At 38.1% G+C, this 17,675-nt stretch overlaps 3 protein-coding genes across 7 annotated transcripts in view; 1 reads left to right on the top strand and 2 right to left on the bottom strand.

The window, feature by feature from the left end:
- LOC139114825 (uncharacterized) overlaps window positions 1-17,675 on the top strand; it is a 514,135-nt gene that overhangs the window by 388,222 nt on the left and 108,238 nt on the right. The gene's annotated exons all lie outside the window — the stretch shown is intronic.
- Window positions 506-9,204, bottom strand: LOC139114816 (uncharacterized). Of its 3 annotated transcripts, none has more exons than XM_070676760.1 (4): window positions 9,079-9,204; window positions 2,991-3,308; window positions 2,112-2,210; window positions 506-1,592 (listed from the first exon to the last, which is right to left on the bottom strand). In XM_070676760.1, the coding sequence occupies exons 2-4, from the start codon at window positions 3,286-3,288 to the stop codon at window positions 1,396-1,398; spliced, it is 594 nt and encodes a 197-aa protein (XP_070532861.1). In that variant the 5' UTR covers window positions 3,289-3,308; window positions 9,079-9,204; the 3' UTR covers window positions 506-1,395. The 3 variants fall into 3 exon arrangements, with proteins under 3 accessions (XP_070532861.1, XP_070532860.1, XP_070532859.1); XM_070676759.1 differs by having other exon boundaries at window positions 9,083-9,185; XM_070676758.1 differs by lacking the exon at window positions 9,079-9,204 and adding an exon at window positions 8,164-8,425.
- Window positions 11,682-16,233, bottom strand: LOC139114814 (myeloid differentiation primary response protein MyD88-like). Of its 3 annotated transcripts, none has more exons than XM_070676753.1 (5): window positions 16,024-16,233; window positions 14,142-14,321; window positions 13,367-13,420; window positions 12,929-13,021; window positions 11,682-12,300 (listed from the first exon to the last, which is right to left on the bottom strand). In XM_070676753.1, the coding sequence occupies exons 2-5, from the start codon at window positions 14,158-14,160 to the stop codon at window positions 12,104-12,106; spliced, it is 363 nt and encodes a 120-aa protein (XP_070532854.1). In that variant the 5' UTR covers window positions 14,161-14,321; window positions 16,024-16,233; the 3' UTR covers window positions 11,682-12,103. The 3 variants fall into 3 exon arrangements, with proteins under 3 accessions (XP_070532854.1, XP_070532853.1, XP_070532855.1); XM_070676752.1 differs by having other exon boundaries at window positions 14,142-14,280; XM_070676754.1 differs by having other exon boundaries at window positions 14,142-14,247.

Genomic DNA, 17,675 nt, shown 5'->3' with positions numbered 1-17,675 from the left:
GTTACTGGTGCATGTCACACATTCCTGACATGTATATGTCCCATTGACTTTTCCATGCATCATTTCACAGAGTGAAAGCTTCAAAATGATGGTTTAAGGTAACGTGCGTCTCGAAAGTCAAGGACTGAAACTTTTTAAACAAACTCCCCAAAATGATTTTCAAACTGTCAACAATGCTCACACTAAAAAAGTCTAAAAAATAAGGGCACTGTGCAAAGTTTATAACAGGAGAAACAAATTACTCACAGTAACTATAATTTTATGTTTGAAATTCAAAATGACCCCCATGCATGTGTAAACTCTATGGGAAAAATAATTTTTTTGAGTTTCAAAAAAGAAGGTAAAAATTTTTCTCACTCCCAAAAGCTTTGAAATGAGCTTCTGTCACTCACTTTTCGTGACTTGTAGTTGTCGTCAGGACGTCACTCACTCAAAGTCATACGGCCGAAAGGTACTTCGGGAATCGTAATACTTTCAGTAGCTGGAGCGCACACCAAGAAGTCGATTTTACTCACCACTTCAGATCTTTATTACAAAGGAAGAGCGGCACCAAGTCCGTACTCAGGATACAATGGTTGATCGGAAAAAATTCTCCGTACTCGCGTCCCAGAATCAAGATTAAATCGTCCCAAAATCGTTCTAGAATCTTAAAATCATTGGCTTTTATACATTTCATTCTAAAATTATAACACGTGTTCATGACTTCACGTGACATAGATTCATTTCACGTGATGTCACTCGTGTACTTTCAACGTGAAGAGTTATAAAATCATAAATGTCGGTAAAAGGTCAAAATGTCATCAGTCCGGAAAATCAATGAAAAATAAAAGATTCCGAATATCTGTCCCCGAGGTACATTCTATATCAGCCTATTTCAAATTGAACTAAAAGTAATTTTAATATTCTTTGCATGATCGTTGTATCTTTCCCAGAATTTGAACAAATTTTATTTTTCTAGTGTGAAAATGAGTTTGAGTGACAGTGAACCAGTATGTTTCTATGTTAATATTGCTCGGTGTCTTATGTGACTAGGTAAGACGTATATTTGTATTGAAGCCAACATAAGAAAATACTATAATATGCAAGCCCATCTGCTCATGAAACTGTATTATTTCACAGTATCTATGCGCTGTTGTAAAATAAATTGCAATCTTATGTCAGATTAACATCATATTCCGATGTAAGTTATAACGGTGTTATTTGTCTAATAAACATGAACACCATCGGAACTAATTTCGCATTGTTTTTATTTTCGGAGAGGACGGCAAAAAATTAACAAAAATTTAACCGAAGAATACTGTAGGTTCGTATGGGAAATATCTCAAGGATAGCAAAGCAATACGCTAATTTTGGCCAACCTCTTCCGAGATGAGCCTCCTGGTTGACAACGTTTTCTCATGAAGGTTTAATGATGGCAGCTGCTTGAGTTAATTTACAATCTACCAGGATGTCATACAGACGTCCTACAGTTGCATTTTCATTTGCTGACCAAGCTGTCAAGACATGATCCGTCGGATCATGATGACGTGCGAAGTTCCTTCTTAATGTATCGTTATAACCTAATTTATCAGCTACAAGTCTCCAATCTTTGCCTGTCAAAATAATAATAATAATAATAATAATAATAATAATAATAATTATAATTATGATTAATGCACTACATACTTGCATGCTTCCTTTAAGTATATTTGCAACTTAATTGCACCCTTGCCCAATCAATTTAATCGCGTTTTGAACGAGATTCGAAACTGCCTAGAAGTTGTCTCCGCTTCAACAGTGTTTGAACGATACAACTCTAGTCCCTTTTTGTATTGCTGGCAGTTGAGTCGAGCAGCCGATTGCTTTTACTTTTGAGGTGATTAACATTTGCTACAGAACTGTGTTTAGTGTCAAAAAGGAAAACCTATCCTATATGGCTTTTTTTTGGTTTTTGTTTCTAGGCCTACGTGAATCATTGAGCAATGTTCAGGGTAAGTTTTATTGTAGAAGTTTTCGTGCTTCCTGAACTTTGGTTTTAGAGATTCGAAAAGTTGATGGTGCCGAGGCCAAACATAATGAGTTTCGTTTTCCAATGGGCGTGTTTAAATATCACCGGTCCCTTACAAACTCACCTGCTTCATTTTCCACATTCAGTTCCAAGCAAAGGTCGTGTCGATCTGAAAAACGCAGATCACTAATTCTCTTACTTCTCCAATTCTCTTCCCCTGGGTCTAAGAGAAAATGCAGCATATTAATATTTCAACAAAAGTACCGGTATATGAGCTCGGCATTCATGGATAAAAATACATGAATTGACGTGAGTATAAATATGATATCTGAATTGATTAACCTATTTGTGCCATTCAAGTATAAGTATAACGCTCATGACTTTGTCACATTCCGTGTGATTCTTCATAAATTTTACAATATTTTGTTTAATCGTGTCCGAGATTTTGCAATATTTAAAGATGGTGCTACACTCCATTTTAGAATTAAAAAATACTAAAAGCTAAAGATAATAATATAATAATAATAATAATAATAATAATAATATTGGGTTCTTATATAGCGCACATATCCACAATACTACATGTGATCAAGGCGCTTTTTTACAATTATTATTACCCCTGGTCACTGGACCTAATATGATACCACTCAACTCCCTGGGGAGCAAGCAACAGCTCACATGTGCAGCCAATAAGCGCAGCAGAGCTAAACACACACATTACAACCTCTGTCCTACCAGGTACCCATCACTCCTGGGTGGGGAGAAGTAATGAGGAATAAAGTGCCTTGCCCAAGGACACAACACCACAGCCATGCCGGGGCTCGAACTCGCCATCCTTTGATCGGGAGTCCACTGCTCTAGCCACTGGCCCATGATGCCTCCTGATCACACCAGAAAATCAATGTACTCACAAAAATGTACGAGAATCATTGAAATCGTTGAAATTATTGTAAGATATTCTCGAATATATTGTGACACTGACTTGTAATAAGGTAAAATTTACCTTTATCGGTGACCGATAACTCTTTGAACTTCTCGTCCAGATTTCCTACATCACCCATGTATTTTTCTCGAATCTTATCTGCTGTCTGTCGATTTCCATTCTCCTTTAATTTGTGATAAAGAATTTTCATATTGGCATCTCTTCCTAATTTGTTTAACCACTTCATCAGCATCTGGTGCTTTACTTCAGGTGCATCCTTGTCACGATATTCAATTCCATCTATTTCAACATCAGTCAGTCCTAATTTCCTTGCCAGACTTTTACATTCATCCACCTTCAAATCGTCGGCTGTAGTCATTAGTGCACTCTTCAAGTCATCTGTGAAAAAATGTTGATCTAGTGATGCTATAGACTGTAAACGCTTCACTTCCACTTTGGCAACAACAAATTTTTTTAGACTTTTCTAACTTGCATAGAGATGAGTAATATTAATATCATTTGCCAATCTTTTCAGATTTTTCAGCATGACAACAATTACATATTGCACCTAAGCTACACGCTAATCTGAATACATAATAATTTATAATATCAAAGGAAGTGTACCATGATAGGCTAGCAGGCTGAGGACGTTAGTTTCACGATTTGTATGTTTTATATTTTTTTTCCCCTTGTACGATATGTACTTCCCGATGGAAATGTATAATGTTTGTGTGTTGCCTGGTAACATTAAAAATGTTCTGCAAAAATCAGCAAGGCCTATTTCTTTCATCTCACTCTTCGACTTTTCAGCCTTGAAAGTACTTTTGACCGTGCTCTCAAATTGTCCTACATGCCATAACGGGTAACTTGCCGTGCAAAGGTCGACGTTTTTCGACGTAACAGTCTACCGAAGGAATTTTTGTAGTGATAGATTGTTGGTTTGCCTTTCCTTTCACGGAAAACACATTGCAATAACTCCATTTCGCCTCTACCCTCCAACAGACGCAGCTGACAAGGCGATTTCGAAATATTATAATGATTATAATATTTCAAATCGCAAATGCAAGGTGGTTTACATGGAAATATATTCTTTGTTATTTTAACAAAAGATAACATTTCAAGGGACAAACTATACGAATCTGTGAAGACACGCAAATGAAGGATTTAAATATGGTTTCTAATATCAGCGACTTGCAAGGTGTGCCATGGAATGTTATTTGTGTTTCAGGAGATAGGAAGCTGGTCGGCATGGTCTACTTTTGTCTTTTTTCTTTGGTGTATTGTCAATTGTCAATCAAGGGGCTTAATATGCATTGATTACTGTTGAAATTAGAGCGAATAATTTTTGGACAAACAAGTAAAACGAAGTACCAAAGCTAGAATGGCACGCATCTTTGGAGCCAATAAATATTTCCGTAGGCCAAGATAGAGTGAATACTATTGTCAACTGAAAATTTAAAAAATCCACCCAAATTATTAGCTTTCGTCGATAGCCTCGAGACCAGTAAATTCTCGTTGTCGGTAAATTCATCGAAAGTATAGGTGATATTGATTTCGTTGTCGCCATAGAGATTGTGAATGCCTCTAATAAGTATTCCACTTCCATCAGAAATACTATGGCCAAACCATTTTTAAATGAGTATCTTTTCTAGATCGTCTTTTGCCGATATATCATGTTATAGAATATTCAATCTTCATTTCCTCTTTCGACCATTTCAGTTGACTTTGTCATCAGTAACACAATCTGCAGCCAAGTAAGTTGTCAGTCTTGGATATAATTCACACAGTATAAAGATACTGTAGGTTTTCTTGCTAAACCATGGCCTGTGATTTTTAAATTGCATTTACGAACAAGTGTAGTGCCACCTGAATGGAATGCAACAAATGTTACCATTCTCTTCAAGTCAGCAGTACCTAACAATTTTAGATTTATATTTATGTTGCATTGCCAGGTAAACTGATATTTACGCCATCACAATATTCTTAGTGAGAACTGATATGGCTCTCGCGCAAAGCATAGTACATCAACTTGAACCGGTTACCTTGATTGCATTTATGATTATATATCTAAAGTCAGATGCCCACGGTTATACTTTTCCTTTGTTTAAAAAGAGGCGTCCGATACGATATTTTATAGTATAACCAAATTCAAAGGAATGAACTTTTTCAATAAGGTGATCATAAACAGGTGAGCCACCTTCTTTAACTTTCTGATTTTCATGTCGACTGTATGTCAATTTTGACATCAAACAAATTTTCTACTTTGCCAAACTCACAGGAAAGGATATCAATAACCTCACTCATGGATTTCCTTGAAAAAATCATGAATGACAAAGGCTCCTAATGGAACTTTGTGATACTTATGTTCTCCTTCCAAGAAATAGATCCATTTACTGAAACATACTGATCGTCGTCAGAAAGACAACTCTAAAACCCGACAAGTTACACCAGTGTGTTGATAATTGACATTCTCGTCTAGAAATGTTACGCCATGTCAGATTCAAGGTCAACGCCACAACAAGTATTTTGTTTTATGCCACTGTTAATTAGTACAGCTGTTCTTTGAATTTTGTGATATCATTTGAGGTGGGGCAGTTTAACCTATTCAGATACACTTCAATTGCTTCATTTAAGAGCTGTTTGTATTATTCTCAGTGAGCTTTCGAGAAATGGTTATAATTTTGTCAATCAGGATCACAATTGTTATTTTCCCTACATTGGAACACTCTTGAATAACGGAAGGGAATATCGTTCCTCAGCATTTCGAAGATATCCTTCAACGTTACAAACCAACAGATCAGTATTCCACATTCCATTCTTTTTGTGTATCTTTTATGGTCTTCCGTAGAAATCAGTCTCTTTATCTAAGGGAGTTAGCCAACAAATTAACTAATTAACAGTTTAACCAATTGGTCAATCAATCAATTGGTTCTCCTTCCACGATTAAAAAAAAGATTTATGCCAAATATCGACACCCTCCACTCTACTCCCGACCCCCGCAAGGATAATTTTCCTCTGGCCCTTGAAGCATTGCAGGTAAAGGGCATTTCATATGTCACTTAAAACTGAGTTGTTACTTAAGCAATAAAGCACACCCAGCGATGGTATACCACGAGATTTTGACCAGTTTACGACATATATACACGAGCGATAGCTCGTCCATATATGTCGTGAACTGGTCAAGATCTTGTGGTATACAATCGCTTTGTGTTGTGTATTGCTCGGTATTCGGAGCCAAATCGACATGCATGTTTTGAACCTGTGAATGTTTCTTAGGCGAATTCGGCCTTCTTTCTTTGTCTTTGTACCTAATGATTAAACCACGTACCAGTTGTGTCCACAACAGTATCAAGAAGTACAAGGGACACCATATTACCAGGCAGCGAACACTGCAGAACGAGGCTTACACAAGGACAGAAGGCAACCAATCACAATGCCGTGAGATGAACATTACATGGTAATGAGACCAAGCACTGTGGCCGATACATGTGTCCAGGACATAAATCGTATGCCATTTTGAAACGAGACTACTTGAAACTGTGGATGCGTAAACTCAACACTACAGGCATTCTAACGCATACCACCACACCAGCTGCTCCCCAAGCATTTTAACACGCAACCACCTGCTGGTATTGCAACTACTGCCTGCAGGCAAAAATTGACGGGCTTTATTTCATGTAACTTCTTGCGAGAGTCCAACGTTTCCCAACTGGCAACAATGGTTACTGGACAAACACCATTGAGTGGAAGAATTAGAAGGTAATTTGCAGAAAAACACAATAGTTGTCCGTGTTCACCCTTATATGTTTGGTCATCCGTTGGTGCCGCTACCTTTTTGACAAATGCAAAAGGGCTTAAAACTGTCACTGACATGTCGGCAAAAAGAGACGGACTACAGTATCGTGAGCAATGGAAACCTTGACCACCTGTGCTGCGACATCACGAGGATGTCCCATGTAATGTTGTCTGTGGCGACGGGGGAGAGGAGATGTCGAACAGCCTAGTTCAGTCCCTTTGCAGTGTTGCCAAGTGATGGCACTGCAGTTATCTTCATCTATGGGCTTAAATATAAAGTCTTTATGAATGTTCATTATTTATTTGCATATGGTAGAGTGATATCACTTTGTGCTAAGGCTTTGAATACTGTCCTCGACCCTATTTTAAAGAAATAACGGCGTTCCTCCTCCTATTCTGATGTGGGAATAAAGTCACCCATTTGATACCACTGCATGTCCGTCATCAAAATCTGTACTGATAACACTGTCGTTGACCCTATTGAGATGTGAAAATATTTTCCCTCATCCCAGTCTGCAATGAAAGCACTGTAAATTACATCTCTTTTGGTGGTATTCAGAGCTCTAGCTGTGGGTCCATAGCTGTGGTGCTCACAGACGGGATTCCTGCCTTTTACGGGCTGGTTTTGACTTTACGACTTTTAAGCCCGCAAAGTCAAAACCAGCCCGTAAAAGACGGGAATCTCGTCTGTAAGCACCACAGATATGGACCCACAGCTGTCAAAGTTACAATTGTACTTGCCTGCAGCTCTGAAATTATCTTTCTTGACATTGGCCACGTTATGAGGGGTCTTCAACATTATTTTGGGTAGAGATGTCCATGTCGGCCACTTTTCCAGAAACCTCACCTGCTTCTTCTGAGCCAAACTTGTGGAATTTATAGGCCCGCACCTATACTAATACATCGTACGCTTCGGTATTGTCCGAGACGCGTAGCGTTGAGGACAATACCTCCACTGCACGATGTACTCGGACATAAATCCCGGTATTTTGGGAATAACCTTATAGGCCTATTACTCCATTTGCAGGTAGTTTCCTGGTAAGCTCTTCGACACGCACCATTTGTTTCATATAATCTTTTGAACATATAATGTCGTATTGATACAATAATAGTGCAAAGGACTAAACGTTTTTTCTGCATGTTTTGTAAATGTGCATGGGGACCATATGAGGGCGCAATGAGCGATTTTCCAATCATCGGCACAAGGGTCCTTGGTAGTCTCGGGTCGTCTCGTTGGGGTCGAATTTTCCGGTATAGCCTGTACTCAATGGAACATGGAGCATGGGGCGGGCTGTTTGTCCGCTCGGGCGCTCCATGCCTTCCCCGCCGCCACCATAGAAAAGCCCGATGAGCGCGTCGCACTTTCGATACGCATCACATATAACTCTAAAACCGCCAAAACTATACCGGTCAAAAATGATCAAAGATAAGAATCGATTAAACGGCAACTGACAAATACCTTCTGGTTGTATAATTACAAAGTCGAGAAATATTCGAGCAATAGCTGCCCATCGTGAAATCAATGCTGACGTGCAGTTGGCTCGGAAGATTATATCTGACTGGTCGATTGTTACTATTTTTGTCCTTGAGAGCATTCTCCACTACAATAACTTTGTCCTTTGCTCCATTTTGCAGTGACAACACTGTCCCTCACCATATTCTACACCATTAGCGTTGTCCACCATCCATTTGTGCGCTTGAAATTCTGTCACTGACCCGATTCTGTGGTGAAAATACTGTCCTTCACCCTACCCTGTGTATGTCCTTAACAACATGACCTTTCACACTAGTACGCCCCTATGAGGAAGTCAGGAAGAATTTTCTTTAACCTAAATGCTGCAGTATTTGACGTTGATAATAGTTTCTCTGCTAACCTCTATTACCTCGTCATTCCAAGAAATAATATTACAGGTTTCACTGCGACATTAAAATGTTCTTGTGTGTCTGTCAATAGCCATGTCTAAGGACGTAACGTCCAAGTCTTGTCTAAAACTATAACAAATATGGCGGCCTTCCATATTATACTGGCACTTCGACAGAAAACTTCGAATACGAGTATTTTGCGATTGCCAGAAAGACACGATGGTTCAACTTAACCTTTTCGAGACTGTTAATTTGCGAGAATTCGATGGAGTTCTGGAACTTCTGAATGTATCTCGATATTTCATCTTACAAGACCAGTGATTTGTTCTCAGTCTGACTACTATCACTGTGTTCAGTTTGCGGACGGTGGTCAAGCTTAGCAATAGGCTGTGACACTACTACACATAAAGCCCGGCCTGCCGAGTCTAAGACTAATCAGGCCAACCTTGCAGTACTCGCTAATGTTTGTCTAATTTTACACTACAAAATATAAAGCACAAAACTATCGCACCTACCAATTGCCTTGGATGCCATTGTGTAGTTTTGAACCTTAGTGTTCAATAACCCAATGCCCTTTTTGTGGTATAAATTCCTTTAGAAACACAGGCTTACATTGTGTATGAGTATGCGACCCGTTGGGTTACGCTCAGTTGTATCTCACTCATAGGGAACATTTATGTAATGTTCTGATGACAGAAATGCAGATTTGAGGAAAGAAAATTTTAGTTTTGACCAGATTATTCTTTTTGTAATGACTTTATAAATTGGCGTTAAACATAATGATCATAGTTGATTTATTGACGGTGTGGACTGATATTCTATTGACACACCTATTATTTTTTACCGTTCAAGCGCTTTGTCCATGAATTGTCTGAAAAAAAGGTGTGCTTTCGATGTGAGAATTGCCTAAACGTATTAAAGCCTTAGTCTTTTATCAATGTTCAGTATAGTTTCCTTAGGATCCACCTATTTTCAAGCTATTCTGTATCCTACTATCTCAGACAAGTATTCTGCCTACACACTGATATTATACCCGCCCACGCACTGGCCCCGGACACTGCCTGTCGAGAGTAACAATTTTTAGAGCTGTGGGCTGCAGGTTGCAGGCTGCCAACTACAGTCTCTGGACATCGTGGACCAAAGTCCGAGTGGTGTATAGTGTTGGCATAATGTCTGTCCATTCGACTGTTTGTTTGTGTCACTGTCTGTCCGTCCGTCCATAGATGGATTTTGTTACGGTCGTAACTTGAAAACTATGCATTGTTCAGTGGATTTCGTTCCAGTCATTGATCGAACGTCATAGACAGTGGGGATATGGCCGAGCGGTACTGTCTGTGGCTTCGCTAGGTGACTGGTTGCTGTATAATGTGAGTTCGAACCCGATTAAAAACCTACCATAGAATGTCGTACATAGCATCATGGAAAGGTCTACATCTGATTAGACTTCGGAGGGTGTGGTCTGCATACTTAACGGTCAATTACTCCACCAAATTTTATGAAACTATGCAAGTACTCAACTGTCTTACGGTCATTTACATATTTAGGCTATAGCTTTTGACTTGACCTCTGCCATTCATTGATCATACCTAGTGTAAGTTTGATTAACAGTGCAATGTAATTAATATCCATATTAAATGAAAATCTGTTATACGACCATGTATCAAAACTTAATGTACTGCATTTGATTGAACGCCAAAGGGTACATCGGTTGTACTGAGATTTATTTATGCTAAAAGTTTGATGACCACAAAGTACTGATTAATAGTTTGTTTGCACATACATGAAATTCCGCAATCAGTCTATATTTCATAAGTGAATTTACTGAAGCTACAGCAGCTATCATGACATCACTGTTGCCATGCAGAAAGTCCGTTTTAAGTAGAAAGTTATACCTGAGGTGAAATCTTGTGTTGGTTCACTTAGTAAATTGCATAAAGCTATAGGCTTGCCTTTTACTATTTCGAAGATAGAAATACTCTAAAGAAAACAGTTCATTTGTACAAGAAGAACTATTAGATGTTTTGACCTTATTATTTTGTAAAACAAGTGGCAAAAAGCAGTTCTATATGACAGAGAAAATGACAGATAGCGACCTTAAACATGAGTTCAGTTCACGAATCTCACGAACTCTCATAATAAAAACTAAGTCATTACCAAACTAAATTGACAAATAATAAAAAGGAAATGGATAATCATAATTCTCCACAGTATAAAGAGTTGTTTTACTTTATGGTTTAACGATACGACAATTTGGTATCCTGGCAAAATAAAGTAATCAGTGGATTGTTGTTTCTGTGAATGTACTTTTGCTATCATCGCTCAAATTCTTTATTACGTTTATGAGACGGTGGATTCGAAGGTGAATTTGAAAGAAAAACATAATACGCAGTTCCTAAAGGAGAAATTTTTAGTCTATTCAGTGTTTTATTCTTGTACAATGCTGAAAAGCTATGCTTGTTTTACCTCCTCTTGAATTGCTGGTGTTGCCATATCAACATAACAGTCAGAGGTTAAATTTACTTTATGTCTGTGAAAACTGATAGTAATATCAAGTACAACAGCTAGCCCTGCGATGGGAAGGTTAGTCATTAATAAACAACACCATGCTCTGTCGAATCGAAGTGATATATATATATATATATATATATATATATATATATTATATATATATATATATATATATATATATATATATAATATATATATAAACTCTGGTATAGTTTTACCGTCCCATACAAACGCCTTGGCCTTTTACTGAGTTATAATAATGCCGATCTCAAAATGAAAGATGTCGATGGGTGTCATTTAGTACTCTATGGCTGTAAGAACAAAAAGTGACAGGTGTTGCAACCCCACTATAAGTAGTGATGAGCGTGGCAAAACAATTATTAACCTGTCGGTGAAGGTTTCCAAACTAAGTTTGGTCAATAAAATCAGATTATCGCGTTCATATAAAGTCAGAGTTGATAATTTACCAATGAATGGTATTTACGACATTGGACATCACTAAAACATGGCTTGAAATGTTTCTCTATTTGTTGTAGTGAAAACATTTTAGAAAAGAGTGCTAAGTGAAGATGTATATTCTACTTACATAAGGAAGTACTGATGAAGTATGGATACACCTAAAATTATAAAATTTATTCTTTGAGATTAATAAACTAATTTTGTTGCAAACGTTGCGATACATTGTCAATAACGCTTCAAATTTGTTGCCTGTAAAAAGAAATGATATTTGTAGCTATTCACTTTATGATTCTTTCAGCGATTCATGAAATTATTTGTCATCAAATTGAAGGGAAATCATGTGTCAACATTACAATCACATAAATGTCAACTCAAATCAAACTGCCTTATACATGCTATACGAACTTTCTGTAGACATACTACAACACTGAGTGTATGCTTCATTTTTTCACAAAGATTCCCTCCCTGAGTTTCTGGAATTTCAGTTATCCAAACATTACATTAACAAATCTATCTTTGAGGAAAACTTGTCCATTGTTTTTCATTTACTGGAACATTTTTTTTTTCTTTTACAACATGTTTGCAATGCCAGACATATCATTTTCCATGAGTATGTCATATAGCCTCCCAACTGTTGCATTGTCTTTAGTACTCCATTCCTTGAAGACTTCTTCCATTGGTCCAAGTGTTGCCTTTGTTCTCGATAAAGCCTGCATCTCTGTGTAAGAAATTCCTATAGCATCGGCGACCAGTCTCCAGTCTTTACCTGTAATCCAAATACATTGTCACATTATTTCGATTGTAAAGAAAAGCCCATCGTCCCTCTATACATCACTGTATTCAAAATCATGACAAAATAAACAGAGCATCCAACGTTATTATTCTTAAAATTATAAAAAGGTAGATCTTCTAATTGTCGATATTCAGCATTGTTAATATCCTGCCTGATGGCTACCCATATAGACACGGTAGATTCTCTACATGACAGATTTCCTAAGGTGGATATCCTGGCTTATGGATAAGCTACTTGTTTAAATAAATTATTTAACCAGATAAAGACACAAATTTAAGAGAAGAGTAACAAGGGAAGTATAGTTTGAGCCACAGAAATAGTCACTAGGAATAATCTTGGTGGATTTGTACATGACAAATATCCTCCATGCTGGGATTTCTACATGACGGATATCCTATATGGTGTATGTTGTACCTAAAAGGTGTCCCATATAACACACATCTCACTTGATAGATAGCTGGCACAGAAACATGGCCTTCTCACTATCATTGTTGCCGCCAATCTCATTTGGGTTAACTGCCTTTTAAAAAGTGAATAGAATCATTCTGTCACGACTCTTTGTTACTCTACTTTATTGTAAATATTAGCTGATCATACTTACCTGTCACACGTTCTATGTTTAAAATTAGACAAAGATCCTTGTGCAGTTTGAAACTTATCGTACTCAGCCTTGTGTCTCTGTTTAATTTTGGACCTATGCAACGAAAGTTTACAAAACTTTTTCGTCAATTTCGTCAAATTGAACGAGAACCACACACCTCCTCAATGGCATGAGGAGTTATTCTGTCTAAAAGTTCCAATAAAACGGTCCGATTTGGGATTGCCTTGTTTTTCTTCTCAAGTTGAAGTGCATACCTTATTTCCATTGAAAGTACGCGTACTAAGTCTATTGAACTACGTAACAAAACTTACGTCCCATTCTCACCTAAAGTCTCTCTCTCTCTCTCTCTCTCTCTCTCTCTCTCTCTCTCTCTCTCTCTCTCTCTCTCTCTCTCTCTCTCTCTCTCTCTCTAAAATATCTCTAAAATCTCTCTCTCACCTGATATCGTTAACTTTGCAGTCTTTTTCGTTAATTTACTTACACCAGTGTCTTCTACGGAACATATCGAGAGAAAAGTCAAATTACAGTGTACATTAAAATACGGGTTTGATGAACTCTTTGCGATCACGATTATGTCGCATGTTTGGGGAGGGTACAACTCTCATCCTGTGTAGCATATCATGTCATCAGTACAGACTAAAACATATACAGCGACTTCACAGTCACAAGCTGTAACCAAACCGTATTTCTGTCGCCAGCTGTTAATGTAAGCAGTACAATTAAGAAAATTCACACAAAGCAGGTTGTAATTTGTATGTGGTTGTTCCAAGGACGTTCTCCGTAACATGTACGTAGTAATATTGCAACCTAGTCCAATGACTGACCGTTCATTTTATATCGCAAGGTTGCAGTGCATGGTTTCATCACTCTGCTGGAATAATACAAATAAAAACCCTGAAAAGTTTTCTACATCGACATTTCAGAGCCACCAAATTTACTAAGTCCAGCTTAAAAAAAAATCCTACACGATGAATATCACCTGTCTTCATCAATTGTTGTGCCCCCATCCCGAAATCTAGCTTTGGATCATAAATTTAGACTCCAGAACTCCCATTTAAAATGTAAGTGAACAGGCGATCTGCATTTCGGCATAGCCGATAAACCGCCGATCGAAAATAGTAAAGATAACAGTGAATAAATAAATAAATAAATAAATAAATAAATAAATAAATAAATAAATAAAGATAAAAAATAATTTTAACAACTACAATACCTTTGTCTTTTCCCGCCATTTCTATAAAAACTTGACTAGCCTTCTTTTAAATTGCACATTTGGTGTATAAATGACTTCTCTCTTCTTCTGTATTTCTGACCGACAGCTGCGTAGTGTTGAAGTTTCAAATCAAAGAGACCTATATGTGAGAACATTTATTTGCTCTTCACTGAAGGTTTTCTGGATTAAAATAGAATATTACAGATGGAGGCTTGGTTCCGAGGAAATACTCTTTGCAATCCATACATGCACCATTCTTCATGATGTTTGGATTCTCTTGTCTTGTATTTACAGTATTTACACCCTTTGTTTCACTTTACTAATGTTGTGATTGCTTCAGTATTACAAATGTTGCGTGAACGTATCACAGCTTGTACTGATGCCATGTTGTGATAGTTATTATTATCCCAGGGCTAAATTGAGTGCATAATAACTCAGTGGTTAATTACCGCAAGAAAAGAAACTCTATGAGCTATTTTTGCCAACAGAAGAATGAGTTGAACAAGAACTTCCTTTAATATGATTGAGCTTCGTAATCCTTCCATGATATCTTAAAAAGTACACTGCCCCGATAGCAAATAGGTCAGGTCGATAGCTATGATATCGCAGGTGCTCTGGCGATGACCCTTGACCCGACTGCGCTCGATACGCGCACACCACAACCAACGTAAAGTTGGCGTCATCCTCATCCTCATCCTCAGCCTCAGGGGTCACGCGAAAATGAGGATGAGGATGACGCTACAGCGTCAGCTTCACCGGCGTCAGATCCGATTATACCCGAATGCGTCTGATGGAATGATAAGTGTAAAAACGACTTTAAAAATGTGCTCCAAGTTTCATATCACTGTAAATTTCAATCAAAACACAATGGGGTATGTATTTCATAATATTTAGTAACCTCTTCTCTTAATATCCGTTTATCACGATGTAGTTATAACGCAACATTCTTAGCCCTCAATTTCCTTAAAGTTCAAAGGTTGTATGTTTAATACGTTGACTTTTCAGGCCTCAAGTCATAGTTATAACAGTTAATTGTTTTATATGTCCTCTGAATAATTAGGACTTTCATATCGCCTCTCATGGTGGCGATTTTTACACATTTCGGACCACGTATTTTTTTTTTTGCACTAATTTTTGGAGAATCTTAACGCAAGAGTTGAGAGGATACCAGCAAACACATCCACGGATCCATGGACTGAAAATTACGAACATTTCAAAAAAACTAGCCTGTATGAGATATTCTAACGATAAAATATTACCTGCGAACCAGTTTTACGATTCAAAAGAAAGTTGAGAAAGAATGGAGTTGTTATTTTTTTAAGGTTTGGGCGAATTTTATCATTTATCCGTCATCAGGTAGCGTAACTTCGGCAATCTTCGGATACGACGCTGAAGCTGACGCTGAGTAGCGTCATTTTCAGCGTCAGCTAGAAAGGTCACCTGAGGCTGAGGATGAGGATGAGGATGACGCCAACTTTACGCTGGTCACACCACAGCACCGCTGCGATATCATAGGTAGTCAGGTCGGGACCGGGGGTCGGGAGTCATTTGGTGGGTGTGTCGTTGTGTCTGGGTGACGTAAAGTAACTTTTTTTAGCAAAACTACATTTAACTCATTCATTGATCATGTTGATTTGACCCAATGACAAAAATCGCTGACTATAGAGAAAGAACAACAAAGCCAAACAAACGTTATTGAAACTAGTGGCTTGAGCATGAGTGGTTTCCATCCTTGTACAGCAACAGAGTCCTAATCAGCCTGATACTTGATGTACAACTCTTAGTCAATGAATTATTGTCGGAATTGACAGTAGTAACAAAAGTTATGATGCTGAGTGATCGGTAAGCGGTTTGGTAACCGGTACAGTGCTCTTATACATACCTATCTAATGATTCACAAACGGAAACGACAGGAATAAGCTTACAGTAGACTTGTTAACAGTCTCCCGAGGCAGATTATCATCGCATGAAGTCAACACGTTATTGTTGTTGCTATTACACGTAGGAATCTCACAGAGGCTTAGAGATTCTCATGGTCTTCCGTGACGGGAGAAACAAGCGGAAACATTTCAGGCGAACCTGTGCCGCTACTTACAGGTCAAAAGCCAAAGGGTATGGGTCAGACTGTCATGTAATGCCAATTGTGATAGCATGGTATATCATAGATGGTGAATGTACTAGCACAGTTTCTCCGTCCTGCGGCATTTTCGATCCGAGTGCGATTTAATACACAGACATACAGAATTACAGTAGAAAACACACATCAGTTGCCAAAACGATCAAATTCGTAAAATATAAACGAAACAAGATATAAATCATTCAGCACTGAATCACTTGACTAAGGGGCCATCGATAATAAAAGCTGACGCACGACAAACGTAGGCCTAATTCTTTCGTGGGGGGGGGGGTTAAAGCTCATTTTGGGTGCGTCAAAATCGCATAAGGATTTTCGTCAATTGTTTTCGAAGTGCGACTTTGCAGCGAGAACGCAATACTATATTCGAGAACAGAATGACAACAAAATACGGAGACAAAAAAGACAACGAAAAGACATAAATGTGAAATAAAACTTGTAAATTTTTTCAACGTGAAACATAATTTTATACATGAAACATTTTCCTACATGCGAAATACGTTAAAATGTTCTGTGTCTTAAAAAGTGAAACGCGTAAGAGTGAAGGTTTAGTAATTAATGTGAGCTTCCGGTGTTTTTTCATGGGCGTGCGGATCGCAGAGGTGTGTGTGGGTTTGTCAGAAACAGCATCATAATATGAAGTTGATTTCGCATAAGAACTTACGTTTTGAGGGGGGAGGGAGGGGGTTCCAAGTAAAACGAAGGAATTGCGTTTCTTGTGCGTCAGTTTTTATTATCGACGGCCCCTAACTTGATGGGGGCGCTACCACTGAAATATAATTTATCTTGGTTGGATAGTGTAGAGAGAAACTGATATCTTCTCGTTACGTGAATTTGATACTTGGCATTGATATTAAAACGGTGGGTAGGAGAGGGCTAGGGAGATATTAGTGGAAAGTTTGGACTTCGACATTCAGTCTAGCCAGACACTTCAGCAGCCTACAGACGGGGACGTCCAAGTTATCATCAAACAAAACTTTTTATATGTTTGCTTATTGAGGGAATGAACGAAAGTGGTGAAGTCCGACATCACTCCGTGGTCCTGTGTTTTGCATCGTTTCGGAAACAGGTTTCCAGAGCATCCTTCTGGCTGATCCATCATTTATGAATGAATAAAGTGACACGTACTTATTTTATTAGAATGAGAGTATAGGGAAGACAGAATAGTTATCACTACACTGCCCTGTCCCGTCATCGAAGTACAGTACGATAATGAACAGACGATTCAGATAACTTATGTCTTCAATCACCTTTTTCAAGCTGTCTTGCCATTTGCACTTCAATACGTCAATACAATCTATGCTGGGGTTTTGACTGATGATATATTGTATGTGGTAAAATGGCAAGTAACATACTCTGCATACTGACAAGCACGTGACTGCTAGGAGGAAACTCAGATA

Source organism: Ptychodera flava, chromosome 16, assembly GCF_041260155.1.
Source record: "Ptychodera flava strain L36383 chromosome 16, AS_Pfla_20210202, whole genome shotgun sequence".
NCBI classification, from domain to species: domain Eukaryota; kingdom Metazoa; phylum Hemichordata; class Enteropneusta; family Ptychoderidae; genus Ptychodera; species Ptychodera flava.
Note: the sequence above shows the minus strand (reverse complement) of the source record. Positions and strands in the feature narration are given on the sequence as shown.

Bases quoted from the DNA above. Each gene is read 5' to 3' on its own strand.
- LOC139114816 (XM_070676758.1), bottom strand. From the start codon at position 8,299: ATGCTCTCAAGGACAAAAATAGTAACAATCGACCAGTCAGATATAATC. The intron at 3,309-8,163 runs GTATTTGTCAGT...ATTTTTTCACAG, and splicing joins TGTAATTATACAACCAGAAG to ATGACTTGAAGAGTGCACTA. The intron at 1,593-2,111 runs GTGAGTTTGTAA...TTATTTTGACAG, and splicing joins GAATGTGGAAAATGAAGCAG to GCAAAGATTGGAGACTTGTA.
- LOC139114814 (XM_070676753.1), bottom strand. The intron at 13,022-13,366 runs GTGAGAGAGAGA...TTCGTTGCATAG, and splicing joins TGCAAAGTTAACGATATCAG to GTCCAAAATTAAACAGAGAC. The intron at 12,301-12,928 runs GTAAGTATGATC...TTTGGATTACAG, and splicing joins AAACATAGAACGTGTGACAG to GTAAAGACTGGAGACTGGTC.